Below are 13,498 nucleotides of genomic sequence, written 5' to 3'. Positions count from 1 at the left end.
AACAAGTTGCAACTTTGGTAATGCATCCGTTTAGCATGCATCCGTTTTACGCTTTGAATACTTTTATAGGGATTACAACATTTTCAAAATATAATGTCGCAACACTTTGCAAGCCTATATAACTGCTTGGATGTTTAATTTGATCTTCAGTACTAGCACTATACTGGAGACAAAAATTACACCGTGAATTAAGCTATCTTCAGTAGCTAGTAAAAACACGAATTTACCCTCATTTTATACTAAAGAAAATGTCGCAAGACATTCCGTAATTTCCTCGAACTTGGTACCCGATGTCTATTAAGCTCCTGCATTGATTTAAATTGAAATATCTCAAGAACGGAATACTCACTGACTCTGGAACAAAGCCATTGTATTTCTCTACATGCGGTTTTTCATTTGGTGAATGTTAATGAATGCGTGTGTTTTTGTTATAAACTGCTTCGAACTCAAATTTAAATGCGTGTTGGTTGTTGTTTTTGTCTGATAAACGTAATAAATCGATAATTTACAGAATTGTGCTATTAAATTTCAAGTGTTGCAACATCTTGTTTTGGTTTAATTTTAAATTCATGTGCCTTATTCTATCTACTGAAGATAGCTCAAATAAAATGCATGTTGTCATTGTTGTCCCCTAGCGAGTTAGATTGATATTTTAGAATCGAATCAGGCTTAAAGCCATAATGTATACGATCTTATAATATGAAATTGGTTAATTTTTTTAAAACCTGATTTTTTGTGTGTGCATATTTGCAATGTTTACACATGTCCCAACTTGCACCTAAATGGAATCGGCCAAATTTGTTGTCTTTGTAGGTCAACAGAGCAAAGTTCGACATATTATCATAATTTAAAAATTATGATATGTCCTATCCCATAGAACTGCATGTTAAATGGCCAAAATAATCAGTGGGGTTTCTTTCACTCTCTAAATGTAAAATAGTGAAAAACTTACTCCCCAAAGGAGTGATTCACTTATAAAACCACTCAAAAATGAGTGAAATGTGTTTGTTAAACTTTAAAACCACTCAAAAAAGAATGAAAACCACTCTAAAAGAGTGAATTTCAACTCGTTCAAGGAGTTAAATGAAGGACAACACATTTTTAGAGTTGTCCTTCATTTAACTCCTTGAAAGAGTTAAAATTCACTCTTAAAGAGTGGTTTTCACTCTTTTTTGAGTGGTTTTAAAGTTAAAAACGCATTTCACTCCTTTTTGAGTGGTCTTATAAGTGAATCACTCTTTTCGGGAGTGAGATTTTCTCTCTTTTACAATTAGAGAGCACTTTATACCTTGTTATTTCAACTTAAAATGCATGGACATCAACCCTTCCATCAGTTATTACAAATATGATTTCAACATTTTGAATAAAGAATAACAAAATTAAAATTTGACGGAAATCGTACATTAAGGCTTTAATGGTGCAATATCTAATGAAGATTAAATTGAAATTTCAAGCAGTGGAGACTTGCTTTAAACATCATTTATGTTTGTCCGCCATAATTTTTGGAAATATCTTTGTCGTCAGTATATAGCACCACTTACGTCGTCAGTATACATAGCACCACTTACACGGTTTTAATCTCGCTGAGGAGACAAAATGACAACATCCATTTAATTTGGGTTATCTTCAGTAGATAGGAAAAACACGTGGGTGTAATATAGGCCTTCAAAAAGAAAATATCAGGAACATTTATAAATTTGAATTTGATCTTTAATAGATAGCACCACTATCACAATTTATTAAACACAGGTAAATCAACAGATATGTTTTTATAATTGGTAAACACATAAATAGTCATATGTTTTTCTTAAATTAGTAAGGAAAGCTATATAAGAAAGCTATGTGTATAAATGAAGTTGCGCAAACAATTATGAATTTTATTGATATGACAAATTTGCTTTTAACAAAGTCAACGCTGGAACATATAGTCAGTGATAGTGGATAAATTAGACTTACAAGACGAAAATCAGTGACCCGAATATGACATATCTGAAGGTATCGAACATTAAAATAAAATTCAATTACCGATTAATTGATTTCGAGAGAGCGCGAATTTTGGGAACGACTTTGAAATGTCTATTCTACGAATCAACTTCGGATCAAAGTGCGAAATAACTAGGAAAACATAAGCTTACTCGCAGGCCTATGAGTATCTAATCACATTTACTTTGAATTTATTGTTATTCATTATTGTCAAAACTGCCTTGCAAACCGGCTTGTAGTTGAATTCTATTAGGCCTAAATTAAGTACAATGTTGGAATGTGTTTCCTTTGTATATACATGTATTACATAAATAGAAATAAAGGGTGCAGCATTATCCTTTACACCCAAATAATGTGTCCTCGGCAGTAAAAACGTTTAAATAATGGATTCGGCTGCGCCAAAATCGCCGCCAAAATCATTATTTACGGTTTTACTGCCTCAGACTCATTAGTTGGGTGTGAAGGATAATGCATTACCCTTTATATAATTATTATACATTATATTTTATATTTTATAACGGACCTTCGACTAGTATTCAGTCTACATAGCGGACTGTACCGTAATGTGTAACGACAAACCATCAACCATGTGATTACGTCATTGAACTTCACATTAAAAAAAAGATTTATAGAAATAACATGAATTACAAAAGCAAAAACCTAGTTTATGTTATAACTTAAAACGTTGACAGACTTCGCTCCCGTTATACGGTTCATTAAGAACATTACCAGCACTCGCCGAATCAAACTTCCCAGCAAACACAAAACATTTTCGACATCATTCACAAAAGGTTAGAAAAGGTTGCCAGAAAACGTTTAAGTGTCGGGTTATATAAAGGGTATATAAATGGTATAAAACGTTTTCATAACATTCCAAAACGTTTTTTGATAACTTACTACAAACAAGTGTTGACAAAATATTTGCCAAAAAATGTTTGCAAAAATATTTTACGACATTTTGAAAACATTTTAAAAATATTTTTGAAGTGTGTTTTCATACAAAATGTTTTCATGACCTTTATATAACCCGACATTTTATGTTGTTAAAATGTTTTAACCAAAGCCAAAAATCAAACATATAACCTGTTAAAACTACGTTTTAAAAACGTTTTGTGTTTGCTAGGTTAGTGAGCTTTAGTGAACACATTGACTGATTGCACTAAAAGAATCGAAACAGCTGAAAAAGTGCTCGATACTAAAAGTATCCGAAGAAAAACAATATCTTAAAAGGCACTATATAACCTTATTTACCACACAGATTAGTAGTCAATAGATGGAAAAATTGTTCTGCGTATTTTGATATCTCATTTGGCACGATGTGGCCTTATTTTCCCAAGTTAATACCAATTTGAATAAAAAAGAGAGTATTTCAAATGTGACAAAATTTACATAGACATGTCTCTCGAATTAAACACGCTAATTATGAGCACGGCGAGTGATCTGTCACGCTACAAGTCAGTCGATAGGAATCCCCCTTGAAGGTTGTCTTTGTCAAAGATTGACTCGCGATCAAGGGGGAGAGCGGCGAAGCGGCGAGAGCTAGCGATGTGGTTCCCAGTAGTTTCTCTCCCTATGGATAATACAGGTACACGGTCTGTAACACAGACTACCTTGAAGGAGGAAATAGCCCAACGGCGCGGCGTCCATTTTATTCAGTATAACTTTAAATAATAAAGTTGCATCGTGCCAAATGAGGTATCAAAATACGCATAACAAAACCATCCATATGATCACTTTATTTTGTCTTTAAGGTTGGTCTGAACCCTGGAATTATGGAAACTTTCGGGCCTCATAACTTCTAAATTGTTGGTCTAAAGTATATAAAAGTATACATATTTAGAATGGCAAAGACTTGATAAGTTCATCTGTGAGGTCAAATTTGGGCCAAAATGCCATTTTTGGCCCAAAATCCCAAAAATAACGGTTTTTGGCCCACTTCTTTTTCGTGCATCCTAACAAAAAAATTCTTGGGCCAAATTTTTTTTATTTTTTTCATTTTTTTGAATTTCAACCAACTTTGAGAAATTTGCACCAAAATTGTCAAAAAAAGCTGATTTTTCAAAAAAAATCACAAAAAAGCCCGATTTGGGCCCAAATTTCAAATATTTTTGGTGAAGTTGGTCAAAATTCAAAAAAAGATATTTTGATCTAGTTTTTAAAAATTAATTTAAAAAAATTTCCAGGGTTCAGACCAACCTTAAGGTATTGCTTTTATTTTAAGTGTTCGGTTACCTTTCGTGCGTAGTATATAATCTGGTGAAACAGCACCCACCCACCCAAATACATACAAAAAAGAAAGACGTTATATTAATTTATAGATTCCATGCTTTTCTCATCATTAGATCGAAATAGGTATCATTGTCGACATTGGCACTCACGCCTGCGTAGTAATTGACAAACTCTTCATGTGTAACCTGCAAAATAAAGTGAACAGAAACTGAATCAAACAAAGCAACACATAAACAAAATACTTGTTTTATCCGTAAATTATAGATGAAATGAGTATACAATAATAATTAATGATTGAAACCAATTAGATATACTTGTTAGTGAACTTGACTGTACCAAAATATGTATATAATACTTTAACTCTAAGATGATTCATGGTGAACTTGACTATTGTGTAGCCAAATTGGTCAACCTGGCAGATTCTAACTTTACCCTAGCTCAACTGAATTACGGCCTACATAAATTGGATAATGTACATAAATTAAGCAACCAGAAAGCAGATCAAAGAATGATTCTACCAACAACCTCATCATCACTTATACCCAATGTCAGCAAAATCAGTGGAAAGGCTGAATTCATCGTATTGGAAACATATTGAGGCTATAAAGCTGTGTTGTTTGGATTTTGTAAGCCAAAATATGTCAAAAGTTGGGAAACCTATAATATTCTATGGGTCCTGGGATGGACCCATACGTACCAGGATCATGATATGAGGATAATACGCCAGTGACGGTCAACAGTGAGGTTTATATTTAAGTACATTACCTTTCCATCGGGGTCGTTTGGTGAATCAAAGGTTTTCAAGAAATCTTCAAACACTTGTTTTTCAGTCCATTTCCCATCTCGATATTTCTTGTGTTCCCTGGGATTATATACTCCTTCTAAGTCTTCTACAGTTACAACTCCATCACCAGTCTTGTCAAGTTTCTTAAATGCTTTATCAATGATATCCTTGCGTGATTTAGACATTGGTGGCTGAAAATATACAAAGTGTGTAATTTGTAGAAGCACGCATGCACCTAATAAATCTAATCAATTATTCAAAGAGAGTACATGTATTTTACAGGAAACGGCGGCGTAGCCAGGGGGTGAGGGCAGGGGCATAGCCTCCCCCCTCCCCCCAAAAAAATCAGGAATAAAATGGGAACGACAAAGGGTAACGTGTCCTTAAAATGACTAAAATTAGGACAAAAATTGACAATTGGGGGCAAAAATTTGGCTTTGCCCTCTCACACAAAAACCCTGGCTACCATGGCTACGCTACTGATTACAGCAATGGTTCAGAACCAAAGAAAGCGTAATTTTAATATTTCAAGTATGACGGAAGTACGGTTTCAAACAGTCCTAGCCTATATAAACTGAGCTCAAAAAGAAACTTATAATTTTTCACAAGGTCATATCTTGAAATCCTGTCCATCAAATTGAACCAACATTACACACAGATTTACTTCAATACTCTACTCTTAACACATGTCAGTAACCAAGCAGTTATCCAACTGACACAACAGCAAAATGCACTGACATGGGACAGCTTCCTGGACCACATTCACAGCCCAGCCCTGTTTCATGAAAAAAGTGTATGAAAAGCAGAAAGCAGCACCGTTTTATCATCTGTGCAAGGATCTTGTGTGCATTCTCACAGATTTTTTGTCCAGGGTGCCAAATGTTGGGCTGTGAAAGTGAAGGAAGTCCAGGAAGCTGTCCCATGACAGTGCATTTTGCTGTTGTGTCAGTTGGACAACTGCTTGGTTACTGACATGTGGTTTGAGTAGAGTATTAAGGTAATCCTGTGTGTAATTTTGGTTCATTTTGATTGACAGTATTTTAAGATATGACCTTGTGATTCACAAGTTGTAAAAAATTATAAGTTTCTTTTTGAGCTCAGTTTACTTTTACTTAAGTGTTCCAGCTACTTTTGACCGGGATTGTAGATTATCTGAGTGCCGAAATTAAACTAGTACTACCTACTTACCCTTAAGCTTTCCAAAAATTCTGTGAAATCGATTGAGCCATTGCCATCCTTGTCGAATGCCTGGAACAAACCCTTGGCTTCATCTTGATTAACTTCAACTCCGTAATCATGAAGACCTTTCTTGAATTCTTCCAAATCTAACTTCTTGTTACCATCATCGTCCATAATTCGGAATGTTCTGAAATATTGTAAGCAATGTCCTGGTGATATTTTGCATGTCTCGACGATTTAATTTTTTCTATTAGGCAAATACGTTTCAATGTTTAATTCATACAATTGTATTTTGTATTATTTTACAATGAAACTCTTTTGAAAGTATGATAACACCTTTTAACACCAAAACAAAATCCTGTAACTTTAACATGGAAAGGTTTAACCACAACATTCATGACATTGTGATTGTAAAACAATAATTTGCTTTACATACACGCACATTTAATTCGATTTTCACCACGTTGCTCTCGAATCGATTCAAAATCAACATTTATCAATATACATTATACATAAAAATCTCAAAAAAAGTAACTAACCCCCCTTAAGGGTACTTGCCCATCAATTTCATTCAGGGGCGTGTTTGAAAAACGGCACAGCGCATTAGTAAAAAGAATAAAAAATACTAACATTTTCACCAGGTTTCGAACCACTGCCACCAAGGCACTATGAATGCTAAAGATCCCTATCGTGCCACGGTGACTGTCGATTTTCAAAGATATACATATCAACACGTTTCTAGTGTATTGAAAATCAGATTTTGGTAGGAATACAGTCATAGAAAGACATATGACTTTACTTGTCTGTTTGTTTTTCATTTAATACAAATTAATTTTGATGAATTGAACTGGTACGACTCTTAGGACTCGTGATAAACGACGATTAATTTTGTAATAATAAAATGAAAACGCTGGGTCATTCACGACGTCATTTGTAATTCATGTCAAAACCGGGGGAGTGACCACACACATCCGTGTACGTGCGCAATCGATACTCAATGATCCAGACAATACCGTTTGAATATACCGCCCTTGTGTATGTACCTGCTTGACACATCTTGTCACTTGCGGGAAGATATACTATAGGCCTATACCCTAATAGCTTACAATAGATACCCCACCGTAAACAGCTCTCTTCATTACATCACTGTACCAGTATATACGCGTAGTGTACGCACTTTTGAACCATATTTTGTTCAAAAATGATAGGAAGGGACTGTTTTCAGCTAAAATGTTGGCTATCAGCTGATGCTCAATGATACCGGGAAGTGTTGCAGAAAGGTAAGCGTACTCTTTATTTATTCAAAATATCACATATCAATGAATTTAAATTGGAAATCCAAAAAGGAAATGTCAGGTCAAAATTCTCACCTTAGAATTATTGTGAAATAAAATCAAACCAAATTTAGGCTCTGCAAACAACGTCCAATTATTCCCATTGGTGTTTGCTACACGTGCATATAATAAATTATGATTTGGGGCCAATTTGAGAAGAGTTAATGCCTCGAGTTTCAAAATACACCGAGTGATGTTTTTTGATGAAAAACATCGACAATTCAAGACTCTGTAAAAACAAATCAAGAATTATCTGGGATAATTGTAACTAAGTATAATGAAAGTTATGATCTAAGCTACCAGATGCATCATTAATTTCCTGACTATGATATTTAGTTGTTGGAAAAGATTACTTTAATGTTTTGGCGGGATTATTTCCCGCCAAAAATTTCAACCAAAAAGAGCATATAGCCTTAAATAATGACCATTATTCAAAAACGGGTAATTGTATTACAAATCTGTAATATGCGTTGGAAGCAGAATTTATTGCTGTACATTTTGACACCTCATTGGTAGAAATTGACTAAATATTGACGTCACAGCGTACATTTAAATCAATGTAGCCCAAGATTTGAAAGTTGCAGTAAATAAATAGCTATTTTGCATTCAGTATAATGGAAGGAAATCTGTATAATGATTATGATATCTGAGTGTTTTTGTATTGTAAAAATTTGTATGTAAGTGCAACTTTCAAATCTGGACCTCACTACATTAAATTGAACGGTGTTTTATTGTTTTCTGAGCTATCGTATCAAATTAGGTGTCAGGTGTCAAAATGCGCAGAAATAAATTCTGCTTCCAACGCATTTTACAGATTTGTATAAAAATGTTGTAATACAATAGCCCCTTTTTGAATAATGGCCATTATTTAAGGGGGGTTAGTTACTTTTTCTGAAATGTTTATTACTAGATCTCAACGTACATGTACAGCCTGTCTCAAAAAAAATTGTGCAAGTGAAAAGCGCCCTCTGTGACAATTAGAAAATACCGTTATGAAATAATGCTTACATCAACGTCAAGGGCATAGACTTAGCTATACAAAAACACTCAAAAATATAATTAATTTTAAATTTCAGACATACAAAAAAGATAAATTGTAAATTCATCTTTTCACAATTTGTTTCCATATTATGTCCATGCATTAATAAGATTGTTGTTCCTGTTGATAATTATTTAGGTGGTGCATTCACATGTCGGTATCAATGTGCTTTACGATTATTAAGGTGGCGCATTCCCATTTCAGAATCATTAAGGGATGCACCATTAGATTCTCAGGGGAGGCATGGGAGTTTGGGTCAGGCAGAATTTTTTTTGCGCCGCCGAATTATTGTTCAATTTTAATGTATACCTTCATACAAAGTTGGGTGGGGGAATTTTTTTTTTACTCATCAATGAGGCAAAAAAAAAATTCGTCTCATAGTGGGCAAAGTTTTTTTTTCGTCTCACTAGTGGGCGCAGTTTTTTGTTTTTTTTCCAAAAAACTTCCATGCCCCCTGGAAATCTAATGGTGCGCCCCTTAGTGCGCTTTGCCCGGGCCCGGGAGCTTTAAGGTTATCCGCATGTCGGTATCATTTATACATTTAATATGTTTTATGAATATTATTAAGGTGGCGCATTTCAGTAACATGTGCATTGGGACTTAATCACAAAAATTGTGCAGAATTTTCATGCAATGAAACCGTAGGCCTACTATTACCTTGATAGACCCTTGATTCCGCTTGCTCCACGTTTCAGACATTGCGCTCTCAGTTTCTCGATAAGTTCATCCCCTGACATGGTGCTGTATCCAAAGACGAGAAAATCTTCTGCAACTGTATGAGTAGCAAAAACACAAAAATCCAATTTCAACCACTAAACATACCAAGTGTTTTTGTTAAGCTCTATCAAGTGTTATGCACCCCCCCCCACCCGTTTTTGGATTTCACACCTATGAAAGACCTCGAAATTTGAACACTGAAAATGGAGCTCCAAAAGACCCTTGATTTTGAACATTTCAGCTCTAAAAGACCCCTATAAATTGCTCATTCCTCACATTTCTATTTTTCAGACGATTCAACCAGAAAGCCAAGAAAAAACCTTGATTTTGACTGTTCGCAGCTCCAAAAGACCCCCCCCCTCCCTTTTTTTACTTGGTCGCAGCTCTAAAAGACCCCCTTTTCCCAGTACGCCGTCAGCTCCCAAAAACCTCAGTTTCTAACCGCTAAGCCAACATATCTTAACAACCAAAAGTCACATCATTCATCAATATAACCTTTATTTTGTAGCTAAGAGTGTAATCAATCATGGCTAATTGCCTGGCACCACAGTGCTCATCGGTACGTAAGATAATAGAGATGTGATGATGGAGGTAGAACTTTTTGAATGACCCTCGTAGAATAGGACCGACATCACTGGCGTATAGCCAGGCCTTCGGAACGGGGTGGGGTGGGCTCAAACATGTGAATGTACCGACAAAGAACCTGATTTCATCATAGACCCTGAAGAAAGAAAGCCCCGGTTACACCCGGTCAATTTATAGGCCCTACACAATATACTATAGGATTTTAAGCAATCAGAACATCAGATTGAATAAACACCTGTTTACATGTTAAACATAATATAGGCCTACATGTATAGTATAGCCTAGGCCTATATTACACAAATTGTGTATAAAATAAAACACACTACACAGTGCTATGCCATTAATATCACTAGGATATTACTAACATGCAAAGACTCCATTTCAAATTGTCATTCACTTCCTGACAGCAAATCATTTTGCCCAATTACCGGTTGGTCATATACACACCACCCTGCGGCATGGATACTTTTGCATGGCCTGATTTCCCTCGTTGTTTTTTTGTGTGGATCGACTCGAACCGCACACCCCTACCTCCAACCAAATATTTAATCCTCCCCCCCCCCACTGCACGTCACGGGCTACCAGTCTCAGTGGCATATACGGTTGGGCCACCGCCTCATATTAAAGTGACCATTTTGTGACCGAATTAATTAATTAGGTCCTGAACAGAAAACACACCATATGCGAGATTTGACCTGTATATAGTAAACTGCATGGTGCATGAGTATTTCCCGAAGTGACCAACTGGGGCCGAACTCACGCCAAAGCAACTGTTGGCATGGAGCTGCTTGGTTGGTGGAAATACGTATCAGGATTCCCTATTTAACAGCATTATTTTAGGAATTTTGGCGTAAAGTGCTGATTTTAGAAGCACTAACTTAATTTATCGATGGCGTTCAGCTTAATATGATATCATATTAAGTCCCAGGATAAAGTCTAGCAATGAACTAGGATCGTATACAAAATACATGTAGTTTTGAGAAATGAAACAACAATAGGCCTACTAAATAGGCCTAGGCCTAATAAATAAATAAAATAACGCAAAACATTTCGCTGAAAGGTATAAATCCCGGGTATGTGCAACCGAGTGTAATTAGCTACCCTTGATGAATAGGCCATTTTCCTATATACAATACATACTAAATTGGGTTTTTTTTGTTTAATTTACAGGGCACATATGCGATAGCATTTTCTAGCCGTCCGACAAACTTCAGTAGGCCTATATTTCAAGATATTACAATTTAGTGCAGATACATTTCATATTATGCGAAAATACACATTACACAACCAGTAATCAAAGCATACATGTATATATATTACAAAGCGAAAATACCAACCTTAATAAAGTGAAAGCAGTGTCAAGTCTTGGTGCTACAAACTATCTTTTTTTGCAAAACTTGTGACGTATAGCGACAACACAGATCAACAACAGGTTCAAGTTTGTTGTGGCGTCGTCACCAATATAGGCCTATATCTGCAAAGTGATTGCTTCACTGAATTCTGCACAATAACTCCCAAAGCCAACAAAACAATTAAAAATGTAAATGTGTGTGTGTGTAGTATACAAAACATAATTATAGGTGAAGCTTTATCGGCAGACTATGCTCAAGGATCATTAAATCAGGAAGTGGCAATAGCTTATTAGCATGTGCCCAATTGTTATTTAAATAGCATGTTATTAAAATGATATCTTTACAAGATTGTAATGTACTTTATATAGTAAACTATAAAGGTTCGTTCATACTACCACCGCATTTGCGATGCGTTGCTTTGCGATGCCGATATATCGATTACTTTTGCCGCAACTCAACGCAACTCGTCGCATTTCCAGGTTAAAATGTATTCAACTTTGTTGCGATATCGCAGTGCAGTAGTTTATGCAGTGCGGCATCGCACCGCATCGCAAAGCAACGCATCGCAAATGCGGTGGTAGTATGAACGAACCTTTACTGTACCCTGCAGAAATCAAGACTATACCCAGATAACATGGCGATATTGGTCCGATGGTGGCCCGGCATATGTTCAATAATGGCCCAACATTTGCTCATGGGCCCAAGATTGGTCCAAGATTGGGCTTGGGCCGAATATTGAATACTGTGATGCCAATATGAAGATTACCGATGGTAAGCCAAGATTGGCCCAATATGGGCAGCAAAATAATGCCGATGCCAAGATTGGCGTTCGAAAACCAACATTGGGCCAATATATGCATGTTATGTGCTGTAGCTTTGTCAAAATCTCGGATTTGAATAAAATGACTGAACAAAACGTTTTAAGGTCCGTTCTAGTACCACCGCATCATAATATCAAAAGAACCGACTTGAGCCATATTCGATGGAGTGGCTCGCATATTGGCGACACACTGAGCTGGTATAGCGATTTTCTTTGTACATGTATTCTCATTTGTTTAGACTATGCCATAGTCGATTTTTGATAAATAAAAGCATGTTATTAATGTTAATCATGATGAAAGCATTCAGTTTAACTCGAAATTAACTCGATATTTATGACATCAAAATACTAGTATAAAATTGTTATGAAAAAGTTTATATAATTATATTAGTGACAGTAAAAGTAAAGTGTAGGCCTACGTAGGCTTATATTATTGAATGCAACATATCATAATGTCATAATTGTATTGGCACTTCAATACTGAACAATTCTGATTTTAGAATCTGCCAGTTTATTAATCGCGAAATTCCAGGTTAAAAATCGACTATGGACTTTCAATTTTAAACGGGATTTTGAACGGGCAAAGTCCCTAACACTCACACTGTCAATCATACTTGTTTATCAATCAAATTTAACCGCAAGCAAATACAAGACGCGTTCATGCACTTACTGACGTGTTCATGCAATTACACAACACAAAGGCCGCATACTTGTGTACCATGTAGTTATTAATGGTAATGACAGGTACCCGGAGGATTTAAACCATAACGAGATCTGGGTGACCAATCACAAGCCAGATCCATTTAAAGATGCATTACATCATGGCCAATTTTAGTAGGCCAGATTTCCGACAATCTCTTCCATAGAACCTCATAGACAGCCGTGTTAAGCATGTAAACCGCAATCCAAAGTCAGTAGTCCACTTGGGGAGCTAACAGAGGGAGTAGGGTGACTGAAAAGATCAGATGTGAAAATCTATCAATTGTGCACACATTAATTAAATCAGAGTTTTAAGCTTAAATACAATATCCAGAGTATGCACAATGGGCAAGTGGACTACGGGGTAGTCTATCATTTGTTCAACTGTTCAATTTGGGCCAAATTAGAAGAGGACATAATAGTAAAAAAGTAAAGGGTAAGGGAGACGATCCTGTATAAACAGTGATCGGAATGCCCATCTCTCTTTCATTGGCGATTGGGCCAGACTCCTCCATGTAATGTTGCTATAGGGGGATCGCTACACCTCCTCTACAGCGAGTCTGTTACCTTCCCAGCATTTAAGAATACCGGTACCCATTTAAACACCTGGGTGGAGAGGAATAATCGAGATAAAGTGCCTTACTCAAGGGCACAACACGATGGCGTCGCCGGGGCTCGAACCCGCAACCTTCTGATTATGAGTCAGTGCCCGTTCCGCTAGGCCACCGTGCTCCCAGTCAGTGAAAACTAAAATTTTTTTACTATCTTCAACACGAT

General features: G+C 36.1%; 1 protein-coding gene across 1 annotated transcript; it reads right to left on the bottom strand.

Annotated features, from left to right (window-relative positions):
- Window positions 1-1,385: 1,385 nt before the first annotated feature.
- On the bottom strand, window positions 1,386-11,400 carry LOC140153391 (calcyphosin-like protein). Its single transcript, XM_072176133.1, has 5 exons — window positions 11,188-11,400; window positions 9,206-9,320; window positions 6,185-6,362; window positions 4,978-5,187; window positions 1,386-4,397 (listed from the first exon to the last, which is right to left on the bottom strand). Exons 2-5 carry the CDS (start codon window positions 9,283-9,285, stop codon window positions 4,296-4,298), a joined length of 570 nt encoding a protein of 189 aa, XP_072032234.1. The 5' UTR covers window positions 9,286-9,320; window positions 11,188-11,400; the 3' UTR covers window positions 1,386-4,295.
- Between the last annotated feature and the right edge of the window lie 2,098 nt (window positions 11,401-13,498).

This window comes from Amphiura filiformis, chromosome 5 (genome assembly GCF_039555335.1).
Source record: "Amphiura filiformis chromosome 5, Afil_fr2py, whole genome shotgun sequence".
Classification (NCBI taxonomy): Eukaryota; Metazoa; Echinodermata; class Ophiuroidea; order Amphilepidida; family Amphiuridae; genus Amphiura; species Amphiura filiformis.
The sequence above is the reverse complement of the archived record's forward strand: the minus strand, read 5'-3'. Positions and strand labels throughout refer to the sequence as shown.

Excerpts from the sequence above, each read along its gene's own strand:
- LOC140153391 (XM_072176133.1), bottom strand. The coding sequence starts at position 9,285 with ATGTCAGGGGATGAACTTATCGAGAAACTGAGAGCGCAATGTCTGAAA. Across the intron at positions 6,363-9,205 it reads GGAATCAAGGGTCTATCAAG|AACATTCCGAATTATGGACG; the intron begins GTAATAGTAGGC and ends ACAATATTTCAG. Across the intron at positions 5,188-6,184 it reads AATTTTTGGAAAGCTTAAGG|CCACCAATGTCTAAATCACG; the intron begins GTAAGTAGGTAG and ends GTATATTTTCAG.